The following is a 27485-nucleotide window of genomic DNA, read 5'->3' as shown; positions in this document are numbered from 1 at the left end:
GAGATCATAGATGTCGGTCCATTTTCCTTGGCTCTTTTCTCCCTTTCGGCCCTTGAGTCGCAAGCCCCTTACGAGGCGCAAGTGGCTGAGAGCGTCTCATTCACCCAGGTTGAAACCCACAACCCATTCGTCTTGCTTACCGCGGAGGCTCAAGCCCTCGTATCTGGATTGTCTGTACAGGCCAACGTCGACTGATGCCGTGTCTCTCGTGGACAATGTGTGCTTTCCCCCCAGGTGTTTCCTCCTCCCAAATTATTGGACACGCGGTACGACGTCGCACCGCATGGCTGAGAGTCTTCGTGGCCAGCCGCCGCCCGCTTTCCGCTTTGCGTCGCCCTTGCATCTAGCTCCTCCCCGCTGGCCCAGCCTTCGTGCGGGAAGGCAAGTGACGGTGCATATTTTTATCGACGTAGTGCAAAGGTAGTGCAGCGCAGCACATTGCGTCGCAGGTTCCTGTTGAGTGCAACGGAAGAAAGGGCCGGCTTGAGATCGGACTGGAGCTGGTGGCCCTGATGAATTTCGACTGCTGCAGGCAACGGGAGCACTGCTGTAGTGGACCCCCACGACCGTATTTTCGTCTCACCAACCCCGGCTGGGGGACGCCTTAGCGCCCTCGCCCTTGTGCGCCCCTGGTGGCTTGAGCGCCGATGCTGCCCATTGAACGTCTGCTGAAGCCACAAAGCCACCGTTTTGAGACGGCGCCCGAGTTCGGCAGATCACTGGACGTGCGCCGTCGTCCCACCTCAATGAGATGCGCCTAGACCACCACGCCGGCGTCTATCTTTCTGCTATTCGCGCTGGAGTAGCGAACGGTACGTAGCCACCGTTGCGGCACTGCTTTGTCTCCGTAGCGTCTCTGTCTCTACCGTCTTAGACAAAGACGCGTCGCGCTTGTCAACCTCAACGTCGACTTCGTATGTGCTGCCCCCCGTCTGTTACCACTATTCCACGGACACATGGCCGCATGTCCACCCGTAATGACATTCTCTAGCGTCTCCTCTTGAATCTTGATTCCTGATTGCGCAAGGAATCGAAGTGTCACCTCGTTCTTGCGTCCCATGGGAGACGACCGGGGGTCAACCGCACTTACAACCCGATGTTGACTTTTGGATGAGATCCAGCCACTACGATGGCGCCCAAGAGAAAGGCGGAGCCGCAACAGCAACCAGTCGAGGGCCGCTCTGGCTCCAAAAGGCTCAAGGCTGACCGAGCCCAAAATGCCGTCAGGCAGTCGGTCCTTCTACAGTACTACGACAATGTGCAGAATCTCCGCGAATACCTGCTGTCTAGGCTCCCGAGCTCATCCAGGCTTCGCCGCAAGAAGATTGCCTCCATTGGACTATCACGCACATCCCTGGCCAAAGAAGCGCTCCCGGCAGAAGCCGACCTGTCAAAACTGTTAGACTCGACGCTGGTATGTATGCACCGTCAGACTAATACAAGGGCTGAATCTCGCTGGGAAAACTGGCGATCTTTCTCGCAAAAGGGCAATGATTCAAAGTGCGACGATTCTGTGATGTCACTATCCGGAGGGCTAGCTGGCGCGACTTGCTCGCAGTCGGAGGTTAGTGCTGCTCTCCGACTACTTAGCTGTCCCATCTTAACAACGTCGGCAGATTGTAAATTTTGTCATTTGGCAACTCTTCTCCAGCAATCAGTCAGGTGGCTGGCCCAGGCATCTTCTCTGCGATGGCTTCCGAAGATACGCGCAAAACGCGGGCAACCCGCGAGAGCCCAGAAATGGCGACTGGCCGTCCGGTCTGTACCGGGTTCATCCCAACCATTTCGTCCAGACCCTCAAAGCTTCTCCGTGGCCGCAGCTTCTCATGCTGTTGGGGAAATCAGGCGAACAAATCATGATTGACCTTCTCATTGACACGGCCATTTTCCTCCCTGCGCAAGCGGGTGTAGGGAACATGTACCAGCTCAGCGGTACGCCAATGTTCGCTGCAGACACGGCAAGATGGGAGCCGGCTGCGGCACAGAAGCCTGCAAAGGACTCGAATCTTGAATCCGAGAGGCTGCCGTCAGAGCTGCCATTCATGAGGAATCGCATGCTGTATGCTCGGGCTGCTCTCACCGGCCGCGGGACTGTTCACTACGGATTCAGGCATATACGTGAGTCTCTGTTACCGTCATCAAACTGTGGCTAACATTGTCCTAGATGTTCTCAGCCGTTGCCCAAGGGTGACAGATTCCGCCCAGGCCGACCCAGATCAAAAGACGCGGCTGGATCAAAGCAATGAGCAGAACACGCTAAAGGTGATGATGTACATCTTCCCTCGTCAGTTTGGACTGCACAACGTCTTCACCTCCAAGGTCGACCATCTCAAGACCGCCCAGAAGCTCCCTGACTACACCCTCCGCGAAGAGGAGATCAACTCGCTGTTCAAGGATCAGAAGATTCGAACGCCGAAAAGGCTACGAGGAGACGTCAAACGACTGGTCGAGCACTTGCAATTGCTTCATGGCCGCTGCGCGTACGCCGAACTGCTGCGCCACCACTGCCCGTCTGCAATCGATGGCACGACTCGGAAATCAGCGCACAAGAAGCCGGCCAAGCCGTCAGGCACGCAGCTCTCGCTCACCTATACACAGGCGACAGCACCCGCCAGTCGAAGCGCCATCACGACAAAGCATCGCCACAAAGCTCGGCAACAGGCCCCTTCGATACCAACGATCAAGTTCGATGCCGTCACTGACCTGGCGACGCCGGCACCTCACGTGTCCGCCTTTTGCCGCGCCGTGCTGGCCAGACTCATACCAGACGCATTCTGGGGCAGCGGTCCTGATCAAGCACATAATCGTGATTTGGTCTTCAAGAGAGTTGACCACTTTGTCGGACTGAGGAGATTCGAAAGCATGTCCCTTGAGGAGGTGACTGACGGGATAAAGGTAAGCAGGTATGCATCGTTGTTGAAGGTTCTCGTTGACAGCATGCTAGGTCACAGCCATGGACTGGCTGGCACCACCCAAACTGAAAGGCATGAAGGCCAGCCAGTCGGACATGAAGAAGCGGCTCGAGATCCTGCACGAGTTTCTCTACTATGTTTTTGATTCCATTTTGATACCCCTATTGCGCAGTAACTTTTACATTACGGAGTCGAGCTCTCACCGCTATCGGCTCTTCTTCTTTCGCCACGACGTCTGGCGTTATGTGGCCGAACCAGCCATGGCGACGCTGAGAGCGAATATGTTGGAGGAGGTGAGCCTAGGCGATGCGAACCGCATCCTTGCGTCGAGGAGACTAGGGTTCAGCCGCATCAGACTACTCCCAAAGGGCAAAACCATGAGACCCATCACAAATCTGCGGAGGCGGGCAGCTGCCCAAGGGAGAAACGCACTTGGGCCGAGCATCAACTCCGTCCTCGGTCCTGTCCATTCTATGCTCAGGCTGGAAACTGTAGGGTGCCCCCGCGGTTCCACATCGATAGTGCTAACGACTACCAGGAGCGTAACCCATCCAAGCTCGGTTCGTCCATGTTCTCGGTGGGCGACATTTACACACGGCTCCGTTCATTCAGCGCAAGCTTTGGCGAGGACAGTCCGACCTTTTACTTTGCAAAAGTGGACGTGCAATCCGCCTTCGACACCATCCCTCAAGATGCCGTCGTTAGGCTCATGGGAGGCGTCCCGAGCCAAGCGCAGTATGTTATCAAAAAGCACCTCGAAGTCAAGGCCGGTTTGGTGGACCCTCGGCTCCAAAGGCGCCCTGCTTCGAAGCTTACAAGGCGATGGCACTCGCTCGCCAGCACCCGAGATGACCCAGCCGGCTTTGCGCAGGTTGTCCAAGAGCGCCTCGGCCCAAAGAGAAAGAATGCCGTGTTTGTGGGTAACATTTCGCGGAAAGAGCACGCGACAAAGTACCTCATGGAGTTGATGGAGTCGCACATCCAGCACAACCTCGTCAAGGTCGGCAAGAAGTACTACAGGCAGAAGAAGGGCATCCCGCAGGGTTCTGTCTTGTCATCGGCTCTCTGCAACTACTTTTACGCCGACCTCGAAGCAGAGCGTCTTTCTTTCCTTCGCGGCAAGGATTGTCTGCTTCTGAGGCTCATTGATGACTTCCTGCTCATTTCGACGAGCCAGAGGAAAGCCCGCAAGTTCGTCAAGGTCATGCACGGTGGTGTTCCCGAGTACGGCGTGGCAGTCAACCCCAACAAGACGCTGGTTAACTTCGACCTGGAGCTTGGCGGCGTGAAGGTATCCAGGGCACTAAAAGCGAGCCCATTTCCCTACTGTGGCTTGAGTATTGATTGCAAAACGCTTGACATTATCAGGGACCACGACACGGCGAAGGGGGCTGCAATCTCGAACGCCCTGACTGTCGACTACGGAGTCAAGCCAGGGCAAAACTTCCAGAGAAGGGTCCTGAGTAGGTCATCCGACCTGAATCTTCTTTCCTTTACTGACTCTTGCAGACGCCTTCAAGATCCAGTCCCATTTGATGTTCTACGACACCCGACACAACACGCTCGAGACCGTCTTCTCCAACCTCCACAAGGCCTTCACGGAGACGACAGAAAAGATGCTGGCTTACTGGCGCTGCCTGCCTGCTGCGAAGCGACCCAGGAGCCGCATGCTCACGCGTAGGTGCCTGCTGTTGCGACTGATTGTCATTTGGCTCACATTCTTTCAGAAACCATCAACAGAATCATCGACGTGGCATTTGTGCTCCTCACGGGCAAGGCGAGGAAAGAGAAGCACCCCGATTACAGCTGCGCAATGGAGAAGACGCATGTTACCTGGTTAGTACACTTTCGCGCGTTCGCAACCACAGCAGGCTGACATTTGACCAGGCTGGCACTTGATGCCGTGAGAAAGGCCTTGCTGAAAAGGCAGGCGAACTTTTCACCGGTCCTTGGGTGGATTGATGCCGAGTTGGGCAGACTCGACACAGCAAAGACTGCACGGGTAAAGAAGTATATCAAGTAGTACAGGAGCAAAATATAATCTTGCGGAGACTTCTGATGCGATCCACAGCTCGTCGTGTTGCCGCAGCCAGGGTGTCATAATGTCTTATTGGCGGCCTATCCCCGTGTCACCCTGTGCGATCCAGTTTGCGTGTGCCAGGCGTTTTCGAGGCTGTCGGCATCCGCGCGACCTGCCACATGTGTCACAGAATGGCCGTACGTCTCGAGGAGCACTGCACTCTTCTCGAGGCTGTCGGCGGTGATGGGAGGCATCTTTGGTCCCCTGAGATGCACTGATCAACCAGACTTCCATCACCAGCATTCGGACTCCGCAGTGAATACATCCGTTCCAATCCGTCACGATGGACGAATGCGAACGCCTGTTCCTTGAGAAGATCGCCGTGGCAGAGACGTATCCTGACTCCTTGATACGCCAGGACGAGCGACGCCCGGCGCTTCGGTCCTGCCTCGAGCACTACGCAGCAAACAAAGACGCAATATTTGACGGGCCTCCGTCGAGGATCGATACGCCGTTGATCATCATAGACTTTGACGACGCCGAGTCATGGAGCAAAGAAGAGGGGCCGAGACGGGTGAATTTGCACATCATCCGTAACGTAATTGGGCTGCGCAGGAAGCTGGCGTGGCCCAGCCCGTCCGAGATTACGATGGAATCGGCGACGCTCGGGAGGGATCCGGCTCTGAGAATAGTGTACGCCGCTACTCGGCTTCAGAAAACTGCCAGCTGACGGAAACACCAGGCTACTGGAACGCTTGAGCCCGACGTCGCTGCTGCTCAACCTCAGCGAAAAGGTCCTGCTGGAGCTCCTGACGTATCACCAGGTCCCGTCCTGCCTGCTCAACTTCCTCACGAGCGGCGGCGAGTCGTGGAGTTTTGCGAGCAGCATGCGCTTCGCTGGGTTTCGGGGCACGACGAGCCTGGCCTCTAAACAGGGCGCGGCTGTGCCGAATCTTGGCCGGAGCGGCTCGCACATTCAGCTCTGCTTCACAATGTTCAGCATGCGGAGGTACCCCCTCCACGCGTGGCCCAAGGGCGAAGACCCCAGCAAGACGCCGCGTTGGCAGCCCCACGCGGCGGCGGTGTACGTCCACTTTGACGTTGTCGAGGGCACGGCGGTCTGGCTGCTCACGAGCCCGCGGAGCTACCACCGGGAGAAGGGGAAAGGCACGCAGAATCTCCTGTGGGATACGGTCAAGGAGAGGTTCGAGGGGACACTGGAGGGGATGAGCGCTCTAGGGGTGGCCGACCGGTTCCGGATCAGTCTGGAGAGCCTCCTTGCTGTTGTCGAATGGGCTGTGGAAGAGCTGTCGCCGCATTTCCAGGATCTGGAACTGCATCTGTCGAAACTGGTAGGTTTGGGCTTGTTGATCAACGACACGAACTGCTAAGAATTGGTCTGCAGACAAAGCCGTACCTGCATCCCTTTGGCGACGAAGACGACGCGCAGACGGATGCCATCCACGAACTAGATCTCCGTCGCATGGCGTTCCTCATGGAGCAGCGTCACCGCAGCGCCATGAGGGTCGACAGCAACCTCCGCGTCCTCCGACGCCTCCGAGAATTTCTCACTGAACAGGTTAGCGACGAGCTGGACAGGCTTAATCTTCGCCACGCAGGCGAGATGCAGGCGCACTTGGACAAGTTCAAAGGCGAGCTATCGTCAGCGATGGAGGAGATGGAGGACTTGATGCAGCGGGCGCAGGCTCTGGACCAGCTGGCCGGGAACCGAGAGGAATACGTGAGTCGTGAACAACGCCCCCCGGTCGGGGTCCGCCGAGTAACGCGTTGTCAAAGATTCAACGGATGCAGACGCACCATGCGAACCAGCAGATGAAATCCATCGCCGAGTTGACCGCAGATGACTCGGCCGCAATGAAGCAGCTCTCTTTCATAGCATTGATCCTGCTGCCAGTGACTGTCGTATCGGTGAGTAACAAGACCCCGAACGAAAGCAAGGTGTTGGGATGGACAGCCGAGACGACGGCATGGGCTGATCGGATGAGTACAACTCGTTTGCGCGAGTTAGACCGTCCTGAGTACAGACATTGTAAAGTTTCAGGACCTTCCGAACGAAAACGAAAGCGCTTCTGCCGCCGGGGAGGGTCCTCCCGACGCGCCCGTCCCGGCGTACAGCTTCTCGGTCGCGGCGTTCGGGACGTGGGCCGTCGCGAGCCTGGTCATGACGGTCGTCACCCTCGCCATCGTCAAGCCGCTGGGTGGAAGGCGGGGTACGAACAAGAGGACCAGATTGCGGCTCCCGCGGCTATCGATGCCTTGGAATCTTGGAGGCGCGGTTCACACGGGCGAGGGGCAGACGACCACGCCACCCGAGCCAAGCCCGGTTGCACGCTCGATCCACACGGCGCCGGCGGTGGGCAAGACGGCATCACAGTGTCCAGAAACTCCGGTAGTGGGTGTGGGCGGTCCCGTCCAAGCCGGGGCCTCCCAAACGCTGACGTCGATGGGACGGTGGCTCAGGGGGGCTTGGGGGACCCTGTGGCGGTGGCAGACGAGCAGGACAAGAGAGACGACGTCGACGGCGGCGGCGGCGGCGGGGACTGGTCTACCCCGTTGAACCGTAAAAGACAAAAGGAAGCGCCGTTGTCCGAACGTTTGATGGTGGTGGGCAGAGAAACTGGTTGAAATCGCGGGGAGGGTTTTGTGCTGCATCATGTCATTAGCACCGTCGAATTAAGGTGTGATGGTTGGGTAGCAATCTAGATCGTGATTGCATTAGGGGGGAGGGAATCGAGTGCCGGGGTGGGCAGATTGACAGCCCAATTGGCAGATCGATTGGCCCCCTTGATTTGCGATATCCTTCCAAGGTTAAGGCGTACATGTTTGACACCGTCAGCTCCGATGAGCCTCACCTTGTTTTCGCATCTCGCTTGTTTGCTTTGTGTCGTCGGAAAGTGGATTGTCGTGCCGGTGCTTCTCTTCTCCATCAGATTGCCACTTTCGACCTCGCATGATGCGGTCGGTGGTGATTGGTAGGAATCCATGATGGGATTTGGTGGGAAAATGCATCCAAGCATCCGCGGTTTCCCACGTGAAGCGCCCCTGCGACTCGTCCCGAGGGCAAAAGAGGCAAGTCGTGGCAGTTGCCCCGCCCCGAGTCGGCGTCGTAGGTCGTCGTCCCGTACTCGTGTACGCTTTGCTGTTGCTGCTGTGTTGCTGAGCTGAGGTGAGAGACACTGGACCAGACTGAAGCAGAGACCGCCCGCCGGAGCCGCTGAGGGTCCCCGGCGGCCAGCGAATCAGCCCACTACAACGCACCGTGGGTGGGTGAGCGAGTCCGCTGCAGTGCCCCGCCATGATTCGTCGTCTTCGGACCCGGCAGGGAGCCACCTCGCCCACCGCTGGTCGCCTCCAGGGGCCACCCCGTCACCCGAGGCAGGACCGTGGGTGGGTGGCGGCCCGCCTGGCTGACGTGGGGCGAGTAGCATGCCGCGCGCCGGGACTTGGATCGACCGGAGACTTGTTGGTTGACGTCAGACGAAAGTTGATGCGGCGACTCGACTCAAACATGCTTCTCTTTTCTTTCGTCTCGTCTTTTGGCCTGCATTTATTCCACATCACGCACACATCTCTGCCTTCCTTGCTTATCTCTGGCATATCTCTCGTGCTTGCTTCCTCGCCGCGGCCGCACCCCTGCTCGCATTGCAATGTCATCCCATCCCCCCCATGATATCCTGCTACCTATTTGAGGGAAGCGTTTTGTTTCCAAAGCGGCGAAACGGATCTTCGACTTTAGAATCGCCTCGGGAGGGTTGACACACCTTTACACACCAACTCGTCTTTCTCGTCCTTGCTTTCCATCCTCTCTCTCTGTGTCTGTTTGTCTGGAGGAGCGCTATTACCACCACCCACCACAAATCGCCGCACTCTTACTCTCGCACACGCCACATGTCGCATTACCTGAGCCCGACGCTTTTGTCCACTTCCGAGGCCTTAAATCCCCCCATTCCCTTCCCTCTCGCCTTCGGATCGGGCTTTCCACGTCCCCCGTGCTGTCCTCCAATCGTAATCGGGTTCGGTTTCTCGTCGTCTTTCGTCCCGCCTCCTTGCCTCCCAACCGGGGTCGTCCAAGCACGACGGGAAGACTGCGGGGCGGTGGATGGTGCGTTGGTCGCGGGATGCTGTAAGACGTTCGGGAAAACGCAGCACAACATTCTCACGACGGCTCGTGAGCCTTGGTCGTAAATAAGAAAAAAGTCCGTTAGCTGGAGAATCCCTGGTTTCCTGCCCTAGTCGCCGCTTCTTTGGCTTCCCGTACTCGGGGCGAACCGGCGGTGTCCTCGTACATCTGCGTGCTATATCCGAGTCAGACAAGCCACGCAGAGGCGGCTGACAATGTTTTATTTATACTACCGGCCCTTCTCCTGAACATTGTCTCTGTTTCTTACGATCTCCAGGCCAGCCTGATCAGTCTCCCCCGCCTTCTCTGGACATTGAACGTAACCTGTCACGGTTGATCAGAGACATACCTCGTCCGACATGGCGGCTGCCATTACAGCAACACTGGGCGTGCCCAACATGACGGCGCCCATCCTCGCCAACTTCTCCAATCCGGCCGCGGACCTCGTCAACGCCAGCACGCCGCTCCTCGCCGCGGTCGTGCGCGACAGCTACCGCGCCGTCTTCAAGGCCCGCGTCGCGGCCGGCGTCTCCAAGCCCTTCGTGCTGCCCTACGGCATCTTTGGCACCTTCATCCTGCCCATCCTGTACATGACCATCCCGCACAGGAAGCGCCCGTGGGTCTACGCCGCGAGATGGCTCGTGCTGGCCTTCATCATCGCCTTCAACCTCAAGATCATGCGCGAGACCTCCAGCACCAACATGTCCATGGGCTACACGAGCGGCCTGTCTGCGTTTTGGGGGATGCTATCCAGCGTCACCAACCTCGTCTTCACCGCCCCGCAGTTTGACTTTGAGAGGGTGGCGAGGAGGAAGGTGAGCAAGACTGCTACGTCGTCGCCCAAGCCCTCGAGGAAGTCGAGCCGATCCAACTCGCCTGCTGCGCGGTCAAACTCCCAAGGCGGGCTGCGCAAACGGGCCGGCAGCAAGAGACGACGGAACAACAAGGCCTCGGCACCGGACGTCAACGTCGACAAGTACGAATACTACTGGCAGTCATACCCGGAGAACGGCACCTTTGTCGAGCGTCTGGGCTGGGTCGTGGACTTGTACACCAACTTCCGAGGCGTCGGTAAGTGTGAAGCTTCTGGAGGTATTGTACAGTTTACTGACAAGAATAGGTTGGTCATGGGCTGTTTCGTCCGTACCTAGCCCTGCTCCGCCTGAGCATCCGCACACCGAGGAGCTCGTCAAGATGGAGACGATCCCGCTGGAGACCTTCGTCGGCTGCCAGACGTACAAGGACGAGCGCGACTTCTTGTGGCGGAAGCTCATCCCCGTCTCCCTCGCGTACATCATCCTCGACATCTTCAAGGTCAAGAGCACCGAGGACCCCTACTTCATCTTCGGCAGCACGCCGTTCCCGCTGCCTCCTCACCTGGCATCCACCCCTCACTGGCTCTTGTCTGTCTACCGTCACTCCGGCATCATCTGCACGTTGTACGCCTCGATTGTCATGGTCTTCTCTGTTCACGATCTATTCCAGTACTACGTCTTTAGCAAGGTCTTCCCCATGCGCGGCGAGCTGTGGCAGTACTCCTCCGTCTTTGGCTCCTTCTCCCAGGTCTTTGACAGGGGCCTGGCCGGGTTCTGGGGCGCCTGGTGGCACCAGACATTCCGCCACTCCTTCTCCGCCCCGGGAAACTGGCTCGTGCAGCACGGGTATCTGAAGCAGGGCACGACGACGACGAAGCTCATTATCATGTCCATCGCCTTCTGGCTCTCCGGCCTCCTCCACGGCGCCGGCAGCGTGACGGCCATCCCCGAGACGAACTGGCTGAAGCCCTGCTCCTTCTTTTGGGCGTCCGGCGTCGGCGTCCTGCTGCAGAAGGCCTTCTGCACGACCTTCAAGTCCCAGATCGCAAAGATGCCCCGCATCGTGAGGCGGTTCGGAAACTTGATGTTCGTCCTCGTGTGGCTGCAGGTCACCGTCAAGCCCCTGGCGGACGACTTCGCAGAGACCGGTCTGTGGCTGGTCGAGCCCGTTCCGGTGTCTGTTGTGCGGGCGCTGGGTTTCGGTCGGGGGGAGACATCGTGGTGGAAGCCCGACATGGAAGCGATCGGACGTTGGCATACTGGTGAGCATTGGTGGGAGAGCGGGTTCGGTTACTAGAGCATCGGCGCAAGCCACCTTCATGATCATGTTGCGACCAAGTCATGTATAGTTAGTATTTTGATAGACCTGACATGTATTCCTTCTCTCTCTGAGCGTCCGTCTTGGCTCCGATCTGTTGTACGTCAGTCGACTCTGCTGGTTCCGTCTTCTCCCCGGTCAGGTCACAACCGCCATGACTGACTTGATTGGTGCTGTATCGCAACATAATGTCGTTCCTCTGCTTTTGTGTCAACTTACGAGGGACACAGACGTGCTACGAGCTGTCTCCCGCAAACTGGGTTAAGCTGTCAGTAGACCACTTCATGAAACCGCCTGCGTGGCACTCACATGTTTGACATCAAATGTCGAGGAGGGGCAGTCGGGGAATATCTCTTCCAGGCCCTTCTTGAGATCTTCTTTGCTCAGCCCCGACATTGGGAATCTCTCTCGGTGTCCCCTAGTCATGCTTGGCTTCCTTCGTGTTGATCCCCACATGGCTGACATGGTTGCGTGTGCGCAGGTTTCGATTTGGATTGGTGTACAGAGATGCAGTTGAAGCAGAAGCAGAGTCGAAATTCGCTGGCAGTCTGTGGTACTTGAATGGTGGGATGTATGGCCCAATGTTGGACTGTGAGTCGATGGAGTCGCGTGGGAGTCGATGGGATTGTGAGTCGGATGAGTGGAGTGGAAAATTCGGTCGACTCCTTCCCTCCAAACGTCGAAGTGGCTCCTTCCTTTGGCTGACTGGGCAACGTTCTCCGCTCAAATCGATATGAGATTCAGAACAAAGGACCCAGTCTTCCACCTGGTGTTGGTTTGCTCATGATTAACTATGAGTACTCTGGAAGCTTCGACTCAAATAGCGACACACTTCGACTTTGGCTTACTTTTGGCAATCATTCTTGATTATCGGAACACAAGAAATCGTGACAGTCTATCAAACCATGCCGAGTATGCGTCACCTTCGAGTCGCTTCTAGAATCAAGTGTGTCCACAAAGGCGGATAGCCTCATCACCAGTTCGCCTTCAACTTACGAGAAGAACAATCGAATCATCAACCACCACGCCGCCAAGCAAAGTATCGATGACTGTATCGGTATTCGAGATCTAGCCTATGGTACGAGAAAAGAAAGGGGTATCTTAAGCCAAGTAACTAACCCAACCCTCTCCAGTTTCCAACGCCGAGACGTTCCTCCGAGAGACGAAAAGGGGGGTAAAACCTCTGGTAAAAGCAAAACCAATCCAATCCTCCTCCGAAACCACCTTGCCATTCGCGATCGTAGGGCAAGATCTCAGTAGCAATGATTCCGTTTGTCTGAGCTCGCACAAAGGAAAAAGAATGAAACGAAAGTGAAGTAGGAAAAAAAAGACGCAAACTGTAGCAATGAGAGTCGGCAATCATCGATGACGTTTGAGCCGCGTTGATGTCTTCGTCTATCATGACAGCAAGCTAGTCATGGCAGAAGCCATCTTGGGAAAGCTGAGATACGTCAGAGTTGAAGTTGACCGAGTCATAGTTCAAAAGCGGGAGGCGTACCTTGACTCTCACCATGTCGAGAAACGTGACGCATCTGATTGCCCTTTCTGGTGGCATCAAGTCATTGTTGGACCGTTGGAGTCGACTTGATGTAAACCTCTCGAGAAGTGACTAAACGTGATTGGCGAGAGCGGGTTTGTTTTGTGACGATGGCGGGTTGCAAGAGTCGCCTGTTGAGCGAGCCAGATCCCGGCAACGATACAAAGAACGTGTTTGTTCGAGCGGGAGCTCCAGCCATCTGTGTCCGAACTTGCAGCTTGAGAGAGGCACAAGTTACATGAAGCGGCGCTTGCCACGCGGGTTGTAGACCTCGTCGTCAGGGTTAGACTCAACGTCCTCATCGCCGGAGTCCTGGTGGCGATGCTTGCGAGCATGGGTGCCAAAGTCCGGCTGAGCAATATATTGGCGCGCCGCGGCCTGGTGGCGCATCCTTTCGTAGGTATTGATGGAGGAAGTACGGACAGGGCGGGAGTTGGCCAAGCCAACATGTCCGGCGTACTGATCCAAGGCGGAGAAGCCGCGGTCAGCAGCCTTGGCGGCCTTCTTACTCTTGCGCTCAGACGAAGTGGGAGGCTTGTAGTCGTCCTCAGGGCCGTTCAAGTCGTTGTCGTCGTACTCATCGGAGGAGATGGTGACATACGTCTGCCAGGTCTTCTTGGTGGGGGTGAAGGGAGCAGCGCTCTCGATCTGAAGAAGATGGGTCAGCGGAGATTCAAGGATGGTAGAGCGGATCAGCTTACCGACTGCTTCATGGAGCCAACTGAGCGGTCAGCAGCATCGGCCTCTTCCCTTTCTCGAATAGCTCTGGCCTTCTGGGCAGCCCGAACTTTGTCCATGCGCTGGATGGGACGCATCTTTCCCCAGTTGAACTCATCGACGTGCATGGGCGTGTGGTTGCGGAGCTTGGTCATCTTTCCGTCGTAGACGCAGTTGCGGCAGATGACGTACGGACACTTCGTACAGCGTTGGTGGACCATTGTGCCAAAGGCACGCGAGTTGCAAATGTCGCACTTGGTCGTGTTCGTCGGAGCCGGCGTCCAGGTCTGGTGGAGGGGGGGAGCTGCAACTGGAGCGGAAAGCTTTCCAGTCTGCTTGCCAGGAGCAGCGCCAGAGTTTGCAAGAGCATCCAAACGAGGAGTCTGGGACTGGTGGGAGGCGTTGACCTTTGGCTCGAAGTTTAGCTTGGGCTGGATCTCACGGTATTTGGTCTTGCCCTGAGGAGTGGACTTCTTGCCGCGAGCGCCCTTCAACTTGAGCTTCGGCGCCGGCTGATTGTAGCGGTTTCCCGCGGTGCCTTGAGCAGCGCGCTTGTCGTTGGTGACCTTGCGACCACGCGCAGCGGGAGTGGGGCTTTCCTGGTGGTAGCGATCAGCAAAAGGGGTACGGTCAGGCGTCAGGACGGGACGGCTATCGCGAGCGTTGATCGGAGTCCAGCCGTGGGTGCTGTTGCGAGACACGGAAGACTATCATGTTCAGTTAGCGATGACGCGACGGCGAGGTGACACTAGAGTCATACCTGGTGGTCGTGATGGTCGTGGATAGGGGAATAGTCCTGGGAATGGATGTCGTCATACTGAGCCGGATAAGCGACACCACCTTGCATGTAGCCATGATCGTAGCCATGCTGCTGCTCGTGGGGGTAGTAGCCGTGGCCATCATGAAGTTGACGATGGCTCTGCGAGTATTGGAGAGGAACATAGTCCTGCTTGCTCCGAGGAGAGAAATAACTCCGAATATTCTGCGAAGGATAGCTCTTGATGTCTTTGACACGGACATGAGAAGTGCCACGGTCCCCAAAAGTTTTGGTAGGCTTGTCGAACGGGAAACGAGACGTCTGCAAGGCGGAGTCAGCTCACACACTTGGGTGAAATGATGAGGATACTGATCATCGAAGGGCTTACCTGGCACTCATCATAAAAGGTGCGCGGCTCTCGCTCATGCTCGGGGTGGACTGGAGCAGGGGGGCCGTGATGAACGCGACCGACGGCGTTGGAATGAGGGTTGAACGGGGTCTCGGTGGCGGCGGCGCCCAGAGTCGAACCGTTCATACGGTAAGGGGAGGACTGCAGAGGCAAGGGCCATGAGTAAAATTGACGCCGATTAAGACAAAATATCGGGGGAAATCACTCACTTGACGCTGCTCGGGTCCAGCGGTGCCAAAAGGGCCCATGTCCGCAACCTCGGCCATGGCGGTCTTGTCGCCATCGTAAATATCCCGAAAAAGCTCGCGAAGAGGCGGGAGGCGGGGAGCCATCTCGGCGCGCTGGTAATCGTTCTCAGCATCGGCAGAGTTGGTCGGAGGAGGGGCGGAAAAGCCACGCTCGCGACGGTAGGGAACTCCCGTGTCCATGATGTCAGTGCCCTGGATATAGGGGTTGACGACACGCGAAGCTGGGGTAGCAAGCAAGGCCTCGTTGTAAGAGACCATCTAAGGTATGATGTCCTGTTGTGTTGTTGTGTGGCGAAGGGCAAGGTGAACACCAGAATTTCCGAGGTGAGGGTGTAAACAAAACGAAAGCAGGTGGGGGAGAAACGAAACGTGAGAAGAAGGCCCTGGCCTGAGAAGAGTCTGAAGCGGAGAAGGAGTGTTTAGATGGATATGCGTGTAATTGACGTGCCACTATCAAGACTCGCGAGTAAAGGGCGTAGGGGTTGGTGGACCGACTCGATCATGTCGACAGCTTCACGCGAGAGAACCGGGGTCTTTTGTAGATGAAAGACACGGGGCTTTGATTCAGTGTCCTTGGGTCTTCGTGATTCACAGTCACCTTTGGCAGCCCCTTTTGTCTCCTTGGGTGTTCTGCCAAAGTGAATATGTGGACATGATGTTGGGATGACAGTTTCAACACATGGAGTTCCAAAGATGATTGATATAAACTACAGATAGTAAGTTGAGACGAAAGATTTCCATGCAATGAACAATGCATGGGAGCTGGTCAAACTGCCTTCTAGAGGAATGACCATAACAGAGACAAGTCGGATTAGCACCGTGCTCTCTCAACTTTGTTGATATTGAGGAGACCGGAGCCTGGATTTTAAAGCCCTCCCTATCAGAAGACCGCCGTTGGATATCACACACTTGACGTCTAACCATGACATGCTTCGATGGGATTCAAAAACCCGAAGACCAGACTGCCGTGCTAGAGAACACTTATCCCCAGGAGTGTCCTCAACACATCTTGGAAATGCTGTAAGGCTACCCCTCGTCGTCTCAAGTGCTGCCTTTCCAAATATAAGATATAGGCTCGTAAGCATGCATGACATGAACTTGACCAAGATGAATGCCGATGAACGCCCACAACAAAAGCCATCATGTCCCACGACGGCTGAAGTCGTCAGACGGCCACACGCGGCTGGACAGCTTTCTTTGGTTCTGACGAGTAACGTCAAGAAGTAATGTACTCGCTTTCGCAATTACACAGTCCGTATCAGTTGCGATATAACTCCCCACGGCACACTACGAAACGTATTGACGGATCGAAGAGGAGCGAACGTGAAGCATTCGTACTTTCGATTAGACGGGTCTCGATTGTCGAGGATAATCCGCCTGGACGGGAACAACTCTGCCGCAGACTCACATCGAGCAGTAGAAGTATTCTACCACCGAGAATGGAATATTAGCAACGGAGCTCTCGAGTTGCTAGGACGTGGGCGACGACAACGGCGAATCGCACATCACACAGCAACGGTACCCTTTAGAACTCACGGCAATCGAGTCGTTTGTCATTCTCACCGTCGTCACGAAACCAGGCGCGGCACGCGCAGCGCAGCATTCGGGAGAGGTGGGGTTTAAGTGCCTGCAGCATGAGCAAGAGGGGAATCCTTGACGTTGCGTGAGACCAAGATGCACTGAGCTGAGAAAGGGAGAAGCGGGGCCCCGTCTAACCCGAGACCGACAGGCCAGCGTCACCGCACCCTCCGGACAGTCCATCCTGTTGTTGGTCGTCCGTCCCGTCTGCCAAGGGGCTTTCGGGCATGGCGGCGAGTCAGCCGTCGGATCCTGCATCGGAGGCAGGAATGTGCAATTGGGAAGTTTAGCCCCCACCCGGCGATTGAGTCTCGAGCCGTGTTCGCGCTGTATGCTCGACTTGTCTTTCGCGCTCTTGGCGAGCAAACCATGCTTCGGCAGGATGTCACCGCCAACGAGCCCATGGCATTTGTTGGTGTCAAGTCGCTGCAGGCGCGCGGGTCGGATACTGTCATCGACCACACGTGTGCGTGCCTGGGGAAATCCCTGAACCAACTATTCTCGTTCTTCAGTTGTGCTTCTTTTAGGCGCTTGCGAGGAACATGGAGGGCCAGTAGTCTCAAAAGATGGAATTATCCCAAACAGGATTCAATTTCTGTTTGTCGGTCGGCGAATGCGCTTCCTTCGTGATGCGGTTTTCCGCAGTAGACGGCAGCCGTGTTTGCTGTTCAACGTGGCATAAGTCGGCTGAGGTCCGGAGGGGCGTGGCCGGCGGTTGTTCGTTTCGACAACCGCCATGTGGCTCAGACAAGTCTCGACCGCTCATGTCTTGTTGCAAGGTGATTTGAGACCAATAAAGCAGGCGGTGTTGAAAATCTGAATTGCTGAGATTTGACCTCCTGCGTCTGGGCAGTGTGGGCTGAGATTAAAGCGACTTCATTGATTGATTCCACACCGACCTGTGCCACTTTGAGGAATGGGTTTGGTGCTGACCAAGATCCTCGTAGTTTTGATTGGGCAGAACAGGCGTGGGCATGATAAAAGTCGACCTGTCGAACGGCCTATTTGATAGGGAACGGAGAGGTCGGCAACTGGCATTTGGTGGCCGGGAGGTGTCAGACTTTCATGCTGCGTTAGCCTGCCCTGCCTCAATAGGCTGCGTGTCCGAGAGACTGCTCAAGCCCGCGGGGCTGGGGTTCCAATTTGAATGGAAATGGAAGCCCTGGTCTATTGCTATTGTCGTTGGAACAGCGGTAGATGGATGCCGAAGCAAACGAGTGTTTGCGGTGGTGGGTGTGTGCGCGCTTCACTTGGACGGCTGTCACCTAAACTGCCATTCAGGCAGACAAGGGTCGGCGCTCTGAATGTGTCCCGTATCCAGGCTGTCGAGCGTAATATTGCAGCGCTTCGTGGCCCAGCTGACCCTGGAACCTTGCAGAGAGAAATGGGGATATGAGACGAACGTCTGAAGCATTAACCATGGTGGCTTGCGGACAGTGGCCATTCAATGGTGAGTATTTGTTGGGTTATTCGACGTGGTGCAAAGCGACTTTGGAGGGGGGGAAACGACTGACAAGGAGTGACATGAAATGGGCCACATGCCGGGGTGTTTCTATCTTAGCGCGAACCAGGGTTCAATGATCGTCGCGGGGATCTTGCTGGCACTGAAGCGAATCAGAGACGGGGTTGTTGACCAAAAAGGGCGCCCGCCAATCGATAAGTCCTGCTCGCCTTCATTCTGTGCGGGTTCGAGCAGGGGCATGGCTGGGACACCCCAACGTGAAGCCGCGGGGTCCTTGTTCTTCTGTCGTGTCTGCCCCTGTGAGGAAGAATGGAACTCATGATGACGTATGTAGCTGGATGGAACACGGCCAAGCCAGAAAATTGACAAAAGTGCGTTGCAGTCGTTAGAGTCGAATATGCGTGAAAGCTGACGATATAATCCACGCATCGGCAATCTCACGTCGAGACTGCCTGTGATGGAGATCAACCAAGCATGGGCCCGTGGCGATCAAGGCCTGCGTTGAGGTGTGCGGCCGGCGCCAGTGGGAGCCAGGCTTCCGGAGGTGGTGGATGTGTCTCTGTCATGACGGCAGTGGTTGGTGGTAAAAGTGTGGTTGGGTCGGGTGTCAAGGGTTCATTTGCTCGGCGCAAACGCTCCATCCAACTCCAATTCAAGGCCACCACCAGAGCCCCGCCCATTCATCCGCTCAGTGTCCACCAAGATATGCCGCTGCCGCAGGGTATCGGGTCAGTCTGTGACCGCCCGAATGACGGAGCGCGAGGTCGCATGGGCCAAAAAAGACCCCGAGGAAAATGGCAGGGAAAGGAATGTTAGTCCCGTTAAGCGGAAGATAACACGCACAAGGTGTCACGGAGGGGTAATTATTGGAAAACCGAGCCTTCCCCTCTTTATCGTTATCGTGGCTCCCGGCCGGCAAGTCGGCGGTCGGTCGGTCGTGAAATAGACGTGCCACATGTTGCGTATTAGAGCCTGGGATAATGCTGGGCCGATGGCAGTCTTCTGCTCTGTGCGCAAACGAAGGCTGTGACGCCGCCGCCGAGATGTTGGTGTTGATTGGTTTCTGGCACACTTTGTTTCTCAGCCATCATTTTTCCCCCATTGCGTCGCCTGATTCCCCGTGCGTCGTCATCTTCCCTTGAAGGTAAAATACGATTCATTCGTTTCTTCGCAAGAGGCGGGCGCTTTCCGCAGCGGGCCAAAGTTCCTGCAGCCACCGAGACAGCGTAGACGAGCTTGCCGCCACCCTTGCGACTTGCGAGAGAACATCTCGTGTGCCGGAAGAATTTTTTTCTTCTCGTCTGGTGCAGGCCAGGGCTTCCTTCACGCAGTGCGGTGGCCGGCGAGAAGAAGCAGGGTGTCCGTAGCATCGTGGGGTTTGCCAGGCCTCCCCTGGGGGGTCATGCTCAAGGCGGGTGTTCGGCGGAGGGGTCAAGCTGCGGAGCTATTGCACTAGAGGAGCATATCCGTTCGCAACGACCAGGAAGAGAGATGGTCGGAAGAAATGCTCGGAGCGATCGATACCGCAGTAAACGGACAGCCTCAGGCGTGCATGAGCTGGAACGAGCACACACAAGCAGAGGAGAGGTTGGCGACATGACGGCTTAATTTAAGCAGCATAGCCCTCTCTGGCCATGTCCCTCCCCCTCCATCCGGTCCAGCGTGGTGTCGTGAAAGGTCCTTATCCCGTCCAGATAAATGTTTTGGTGGGTTAGAGCGACCTTGGCCAGAGGGGTTCCAGGCCCGGGGTGTGCATCAGTCCAGGGTCCCGCTTGCCATTCGTCGAATGAGACGGGCATGGTGACTAAGGCACCTTCTGGTAACGGAAGGCGAGGAAAGCTGTGCTCCAACCTCGACAAAGCCGGGTGGTGTTAAGGCCTCCATCATGTATAACAAGCCGAAAACATACTGGTGCTGCGAGCCTCGACGACAGTGCGTGCGACTGGCCCGTCGAGTTGGGCTTGTAACACCTGACAGGCCTGCCTTAGTTTTTGTTAGTCTCAACCGGTTGCGCGCGCCCAGCTTGCGCCAGCCGGCCGACACACAAACGCAAAGGCGACGGCGTAGAGCTTGCTCCATACTCCCACACCGGAAGCGATGCTGGATCGAGCGGGAATACTGTGAGAATCAAGCACCGGGCCTTGCTAGCCAGTATATAGTCGCTCTGTGTTGAGGTTCGCTTGCGTCTGTGGTGGCACCAGGCCAGCACACCTTATTCGCAGGGACCAGACCGACATGGATGTTGAGAAGTTGGCTTGCGCTCGCTTCTTCCTTCGTACAGGGCCACCAGCCTCTCAGAGCTTCTTTGCACTGCAGCCCAGCCAAGCCATGCTGCCCTGATAACCCTGTCCGCGGTCCATGACCCAACCAGCCAGCAAGGTTGTGAATATGCGCAATGTCCTGGGCAGAATGACGGAGAAAGTGGCTAATCATGAGCCAAGGATGTTGCTGTTTGATAACATGTCCTGCAATCGTGCCTGTCGTGGATGGAGCACTGTAACCTACTGACACGCCGGCCTTGGGCTTGGTCCTCGCTCGCTTCCCAGCTCGCAACTTGCATGCCTTGCCCTTGGACTGAAGCGGTGACCGTGATGGATATTGAATGATGAAAGAAACCACGGCCTCACTTCCGACCCGAAATGCCCAGGCGGAGCCGACGGCAGCGTGAGAGGTGGGTTCAGCCAGTCCCGGTCTGATCAGCGGCCATCGGATAGCGAGGTACAAAGCGGGCGACGACACTGAAGCAAGCCGGAAGAGCGCGGGCAGCTGACGCCTTACATAGATGGTGCACCTGACGCTTCCGGAGAGCAGCGGGAACGAACTGACTGATCGAAATGCTGATGTGATGGCCGCGGCCTGCCATCAGCGCCCGCTTTTTCTGATACACCGTCCCTCCCCCGCCCTCGTAGCCCGGGCGACGGCAGAGACGATTGTGGAAGGGTAGTCAATGTCCTTTGGAAGGAAGCATGCCTGGCTTTTCTATGCGCTTTGCCCCCTGAAGCGGAGCTGCAGACAAAGCCGCGGTTTCCAGGTGTGTCCAGTGTCATCCATCCACATTTCCGGCTTGGTTTCGATGAGATAAAATGGTGCCCTGCAGACATGTAAGCAGTCAACTCCAATACCACCGCCGCCACCATGTTGGTGCTTGTGACCTCGCTCAATGTTTCTCTTTGGCAAGGCGCCTTGCCGCCAACTGACTGACACCCGTGGGATCCGAACAGACAGCGATTGCCCAAACACACCCGCCGTCTACCCTTGTCCGGCAAGGCCATCTGGGCCACAACTATCTCAACTTTGACTCTCTCAATCCTCACCGCGCCGGCTACAGCCAGACCCCAAAAGTAACGGTAGAGTGTCATAAAGGCGAGGACGAGGAGAATCGCTGCCCGCCAGCTCTGTTCCTTCGACGTGAAGATTTTGGTAACTTTGCCTCTGCGTCTGCACCCGTTTCCGCATTCATTTGCTGCTATTTGTTGATTCGCGGACCCGGTCGTCCAACCCTCGTTCGATGCTGTCGTTGTCGTCGCCATTGTCACATAGCCTGCCCCTCCACCGAGACGGAGTCACGCACAACCCAGGGCCGGCCACGCTTACAGGTGGAACGTGATGCGATGTAGGATACTGTAGGGATCATTGCGTGTGCAAAGGCAGCCCTAGAAAAGGGTACTTGACGACATTGTCGTGCCGTGCTAGTAGAGCAGCAGCAGCAGCATCAGCATCAGCATCGCAATCACCACCTCACCAGCAGCTGCAAGCGTTGTCGGAACCTCCACCGCATCCACCCGACCACACCGAGATTTCTGGGTTGAGAAGGCTGCTTTGCTGCCACCGCCCCCCCAGTCGTCGTCTTGTTGGTGAGAGCAGCGTACAAGTCCATTTCTTTGGACGGGACCTGGGATCGACTGGGAGCTGGAACCGGTGCGCATGGCCCTGCAACTTTCCTCAACTCGGCGCTCGCCCATTCGCTTTCACCTGGCGAGGTGGGCTGGACTCTGACTCTGAGTCTGACTCTTGCTCCTCACTGCTGTGGTGTGCATTCTCACTCGCCGCGGAGGCGGCTGGCCCCAGTGTATTCTCGCACTCCTCCCCTGTTCCCGACATGCCTGTCCAGCTGGCTGTCTGTCGTCTTCCTCATTGAGCGCAGTGCCGTGCCGCCGCCGCACCATGGCCTGGCCTGTTCTGCCCATGTTGTGCTGTGCTGTGCTGTGCTCTGCTGCGATGCGCTGTGCTGTGCTGGGTGTGCAGTGCTGTGTCAGGTGCTTTGCGGCACTCTGCTTCGCTGTCTGCAGACCAATCCAGTCCCCGTACCGCTCCTTTTCCCTGAACGACATGGACATTGGTGACTTGAACATGGACATGGGCATGTCATGGCCGTGGCAAGGACCTCTGGTGGTGGTCGTGGTAGTGCCAGCCCAGTCGCCCCAGTCCGGACCAGCCTAGGCTCTGGCAGTGTCTCTTGTTGCTCCCGGTGCGGTGCGTTGCGTTGCCGTACATAGGTATTGGCTTGGAAAGTACCGGACGTCCTCTGCCAACCGGTTAGAAACTAAGCTGCCTCACCCCAACCTACCTCACATCATCTCACCTTACCTCGCTCCTGCTGTCCCGTACCCACGTCAAGGTTATGTTGGGTACGTAAGTACGGCAGAGAGAGGAGCACAGCAAGCACCCTGACTCTGCAAATGTGCCGTCTTCCTGGTCCGACGCCAATCTTGTCCAGTCTGAGGTGTGAGACGCAGAAAAATAAGATAAAGCGAGCGTGTTAAAGGAAAGAGGAGACAATTTGGGCTTTGCTTTGGCTCTCGGAGCAGCAGGAGTAGCAGCAGCAGCAGGTGCGGTGAGGTGCCCTTGCCTTCCTTGCCTCACCTTGCTTGCCTTCCTCGAGGTGCCTTCCTGCCTTGGGTCCTTGGGCGGTGCCTTGAAGGTGCTCTTTCTTGGATTGCTCGCTCCTTCCCGTCCATTGTCTCTCTTCCCGTTTCTGGTCCCAGTGCCTCCGTTCATGGGCCATGTCCAGTCCCCCCAACCCATCCCCATCCACATACATCCACATACTGTGACATCCACATCCTCTTCCTGGCTGGTTTGGCTTGGTCTCTCAGGCCGGCGTCTTGTCTGGCTTTTTGACTCCGTCCCTCCTCCTGCTCCTTGCCTGGCCTGGCCCTCACACACACATACGCCTACGCCTGCGTCTACCTTGCGCCTACGCCTACGCCTACACCTACTTTAATTACTCCTCTCGTTCCCAAGGTTCCTTCCCTTCTGCCTGCGACGAAATACAAAACCAAGACGGTCTGCCCCCCTCCCCCTCCTCTGCCGTGCCTTCCCTCCCCTCCCCGGCGTCCCTTTCTCGTGGTCGTCGTCTCACCGATCCTCTTCGCCGCCTTCCGACCGCTCTGTGAACCTTCCTCCCTTCTTCTCCTCACTCGACCCTCGACTCTCGACTACCCGCCTCCCTTGCTCGGCGACATCGGCTTCACGACAAGCCAAGTGCATGCGGACCCCTCCTCGTCTGCCACTGCCGCTACCTCAGTGTTAGCAGCAACCTAGCAGCCACGCTCACGCACCCTCGTATTCCATTCAATACTGCCTGCTACTTATATCCCTCGACCTCGCTGCTCACCCCCACCTTCGCCATCCACGCACAATCCTCTTACACGCTCACGCTCCTCCTTCATCCCTACTCTCCCACCGCCTGCGACACCATAGCGAGGAAGCAAACCCAAGACACAGACCGCCTGCTTTTCTTGCTGCGAGCACGAGAACCGCCAGCTGCCTTCCTGCCTCAGCATAAACTACCACCACTTACACCCGCCTGTATCTTACCCGTTACGGCCATTCGAGACGCCTGCATCTCGCCCTTTCTTGAACGACGCACCCGCACCCGCACTCCTCGCTGCTTCGCCGAATGCGGGCATGAACCAGCGACCCGTCCGTGTCTTAACCATCACCCCCTCTCTTCCTGACTCTTGCACCTCGACACTGTCTCTGCCTCTGCGGCTCACCGACTTTGGTCTTGGATTTTATTCGGGACACGTCATTTTGCAAGCATCATTTACGCCGCCACATCGATGGGTAGAAGGGAAAGCCGTGGACCTGAGTATCTGATAACCGCCGACCGATAAAACCAACACCGCTCGGTCGAACCCCTCATCTCTCTCTTTACTTTCGGCCGCCTCAACGACCAACCCGAGCCCCTCCTTCGGTCAGTCCACGACGACTCGCCAACGGACCACATTCGCCGACATCCCCACTGCTGCGACCGGTTGCCTCGACCAACGGCAACCTGTACGACGACTCGCCCGCCCTGGTCAGAACAGAGGACTCGGGTAAAGCAAGCGAGCGACGCCGTGCAGGTGCATGCAAACGGGAGATTCAGCCGACAGTCGATTTTTTTGGGTTGGGAAAAGAATCCGTTGCTATCCGACGCCTCCTGAGGTCTAGGTTTCGCCTTTGGCCATTCTACGACAGCAGTACGGCATCACCGCTATGGATGAGACCATGGACTACGTCTACCACCACGCAGAGCACCCGAACCACGGCCAGCTTCCGTATTCGCAACAACGGTCAAGATGTCCCTACTTCAACAGGGCAGACGCTCACGGTCACCCGAATGCTCCACCACACAGATCGACGCCGCACTACGACCCCGTTCATGCGTCGGCAAGTCACTGGCAATCACAAGCACAGCTTCCACCGCACCACTGGCAGTCTCAAATGCTGGGCCACCGCGCAACGTCTTCGCCGTATCATCGACCGGCCAACTCGGTCCCGGAACCGCCCTACTACAACCATGCTCCCGTGCCGAATTTCGGTCTGGCTGGGTACCAGGGCCCTCCGCACGACATAGGCGGTATTCAGGCCATGCACCCGCCGTTCCCCGTCCCTTCGCTCCCCCCAATGAGATACAGCAACCCGGCGCCCATCCAGCCAAATCCGCCCAACGCCAATCAGCCCCCGATGGCCCCTCCTGACAGAGGCTTTGGACAACCTTCTGGGCTCCGTGATAACAGCCACTTTGGCGCATATCCTCCCGTAGTTGTAAACTTGCCTCCGTCAACCTCCAGTACCGAAGGCCCTTCCTCGCCCGAAACGTCGCCTCCTGATTTCCCGAGTGGCCCGGTCCAGGCGCTGCCGGCGAACCCCAGCATCCAGTTCGGGTCTGCACCGCCCTCGTCAGCCGCCCAACCGAACCCCGCCTTTACACCGTCGTCGTACTGGCCGCGCCGCACAGCTTCTGGAGGTGAGAGCTTCTCAAACGCATCAAACAGCGCGCTCTTCCCTGGCTCTGCTCACACTAGACCAGCCGGGTCGTCAACCGGGTCCTCGAGCTCACCAAGCATCCCAGTGCCAGTCGTCCCAGCGGTGGAGCGCCGTAGAGTACCGGCTCTTGGACGACGTGGGATGAGGAGACCGTCACCGCCGCCAGACCGCGATCCGGACCAGGAGAGGGAGTTGCAGATTCTCGAAAATTTCGTACTCAACCCGCATGGGCACCCGGGTCGTGATTTCGATGACATACAGATAAGAGCTGCTCAGGTAATGCGCGGATCCGTGACAACGAAGATGGTTGCATCCAACTCTGCCATTCAGTCCCTGCAGAGCGTGGCAATTTCGGATCTTTCCGAAAGCGAAAGAAGTGAGTTTCAAGCACTTGAGATGAGAGAAGGAAAAGAGCTAACGAACCGCAGCGTGCGTCATCTGTTACAACGACTTTGGCGTCGAGACGCCCGAAGGTCTTAAAGAGGCACCTCTGAGGCTGCCCAAGTGCAAGCACGTGTTTGGAGACCATTGCATCAAAAAGTGGTTCGAGGAGTCGGATAGCTGCCCGTACTGCAGAGACAAGGTGCCTTCGGAGCCAAAGGTCACCTCTCATATGTTGTCGGGCCTGTTCCGCCGTTCCAGGGAAAGGGACTACAGTCAAGGTCTTGACGAGCTGAGCAGAAATCTGGCGGCCCCCATTCACGGCGAGCGTCGGTCGCCGCCGACTGACGGTGGAGAGAGTCGACGAAGGGTTCGGTCTCGACACGGCAGCTTCCGCGGCCCGGGCTCCCCACCTTTCAGCGGCGGTCGCCCGGGGTCCTTTGGTGGTTCATCCTCGAACGGCTACGAAAGACGAGCACACCCGTTCGCGGCCAGCCGGAATCACGCACCGAACACAATGAGCAGGGCAGGTGCGGGAGTGCCACCGCCTGTGCCGTTTGCTACGGGCAACATTAACCATTATCATGCCTCGCCGAGCTATGTGGCACACACAGAGAGTGCATCTTCAGCGTCGATCCCGCCGTACGCCCCGCCCATCCACAGCGTTGCCGCCCCGCCACTAAATCGAAATTCTCTGCCGGCTCCGGCACCAGGCAACTGGCACAACGGGAGTGCATCAACTCCCGACGACACGCACCGGCGTATGATGCTCGACGACAGCAATGCTACGCCTCAGGCTGGTGGACCAACTTCATGGGGACCGCAGTAGTATGAACGTTACATAGCGAATTCCACGACCTTGGCTGGCATCGCATGGCGTGCTCATGTGGAGCGGCACAGGGTGAGGACCATCATTATCGAGGCCATTCAGCGGATTCGACAGATATACGCCAATGACCCTGATCTTGGATGGCAAGTGGCCTACATCTTCTTCTCTCATCTTTTTCCTTGAATTACACAGGTTTATGCTGGCGTCGGTTTGGGTACGGTTAATCATGGCGTTGTTTTTGGCGTTTCGGGATGGGAGATCAGCATCACCACGATGATATGAGACGGGAGTCGACGGTGCAGGATATTTCTACTTCTCTTCAGGGCATCTTCAAGCCCCTGTGATGGGAAACGGCGACGAGCCCCCATGGAGACGGGGCCAGCGGGCATTCTGACAGGAGCCATATTGCGCAAAGGAAACACGCCTGCAGTGGGCAACGATGCTGTAGGCCAGCGTATTAGTAAGCGGATGAATATATGAAGGTATCCCAGTGCGTTTTGGTGATTGTTGTTTGAATTCGGAGAGACAAGTGAAGTACAAGTGGGGAGACAAATACAGGTCTCGTCGCGGCCGAAAGATGATTGGTTGCGTGCGTTTGACTGACGGTCGGGGATAGAGGGGCAGATCAGCCGCAGAACGGCAGAACGGAGTTTTATCAACGGTTGCTCAAGACTCCGACGGAACGGGATTGTCCCTCGGTGATTTGATTGACCCGGTGGGAGCGGAGAAGGAAGCAGGGCTCAGCACAGAGTCGTGGAGAGTGACGAAGAGTCTGAACGCCAGGAATGGCTGGCTTTCTGCGTTGATTTAAGTATCTGGGGTGCAGTGGAGGGATATCCGGTGGGATCCTGTCACTGACGAGACCTTTGGGATTTCCTGATGGAGGGGGGCCTCTGATGGGCTGAATGACACGGAGGACTTCATCTGGTCTGCTTTAGCGTATTTGGCATACGTCTGCTTTGCTGTGCGGTATTCATGCGCCGAAAAGTGTATTTTCACAAATCATTCAGGTGGGCGGACATCAGATGGGGGGTTCCCAAATCGAGGAAGCGATGAATGGCATGGGAGAGGGAGGATCGGCTTTTAGTGGAGCTGGAACGGGAT

General features: G+C 56.8%; 5 protein-coding genes across 5 annotated transcripts; 4 read left to right on the top strand and 1 right to left on the bottom strand.

The window, feature by feature from the left end:
* Positions 1–1129: 1129 nt before the first annotated feature.
* Positions 1130–4935, top strand: trt1 (Telomerase reverse transcriptase; the record flags this gene model as incomplete). Its single annotated transcript, XM_036632943.1, has 8 exons — positions 1130–1414; positions 1617–2118; positions 2165–2895; positions 2945–3403; positions 3451–4375; positions 4422–4589; positions 4640–4748; positions 4800–4935. 8 exons carry the CDS (start codon positions 1130–1132, stop codon positions 4933–4935), a joined length of 3315 nt encoding a protein of 1104 aa, XP_036502167.1.
* A 340-nt stretch (positions 4936–5275) lies between these two features.
* On the top strand, positions 5276–7578 carry CGCS363_v001093 (uncharacterized protein; the record flags this gene model as incomplete). The annotated part of the gene is made up of 6 exons (XM_036632942.1): positions 5276–5625; positions 5675–6284; positions 6338–6673; positions 6730–6861; positions 6962–7345; positions 7414–7578. The coding sequence occupies 6 exons, from the start codon at positions 5276–5278 to the stop codon at positions 7576–7578; spliced, it is 1977 nt and encodes a 658-aa protein (XP_036502170.1).
* Positions 7579–9432: 1854 nt separating this feature from the next.
* On the top strand, positions 9433–11185 carry CGCS363_v001092 (uncharacterized protein; the record flags this gene model as incomplete). Its single annotated transcript, XM_036632941.1, has 2 exons — positions 9433–10144; positions 10194–11185. The coding sequence occupies 2 exons, from the start codon at positions 9433–9435 to the stop codon at positions 11183–11185; spliced, it is 1704 nt and encodes a 567-aa protein (XP_036502169.1).
* Positions 11186–12977: 1792 nt separating this feature from the next.
* CGCS363_v001091 (uncharacterized protein) lies at positions 12978–15132 on the bottom strand (the record flags this gene model as incomplete). The annotated part of the gene is made up of 5 exons (XM_036632940.1): positions 12978–13391; positions 13445–14167; positions 14221–14538; positions 14606–14767; positions 14836–15132. The coding sequence occupies 5 exons, from the start codon at positions 15130–15132 to the stop codon at positions 12978–12980; spliced, it is 1914 nt and encodes a 637-aa protein (XP_036502172.1).
* A 9265-nt stretch (positions 15133–24397) lies between these two features.
* DURF2 (E3 ubiquitin-protein ligase RDUF2) lies at positions 24398–26381 on the top strand (the record flags this gene model as incomplete). Its single annotated transcript, XM_036632939.1, has 2 exons — positions 24398–25547; positions 25600–26381. 2 exons carry the CDS (start codon positions 24398–24400, stop codon positions 26379–26381), a joined length of 1932 nt encoding a protein of 643 aa, XP_036502171.1.
* Between the last annotated feature and the right edge of the window lie 1104 nt (positions 26382–27485).

Source organism: Colletotrichum siamense, assembly GCF_013390195.1.
Source record: "Colletotrichum siamense strain Cg363 chromosome Unknown KSG_Cg363_contig01, whole genome shotgun sequence".
Taxonomy (NCBI): Eukaryota; Fungi; Ascomycota; class Sordariomycetes; order Glomerellales; family Glomerellaceae; genus Colletotrichum; species Colletotrichum siamense.
The sequence above is the reverse complement of the archived record's forward strand: the minus strand, read 5'-3'. Positions and strand labels throughout refer to the sequence as shown.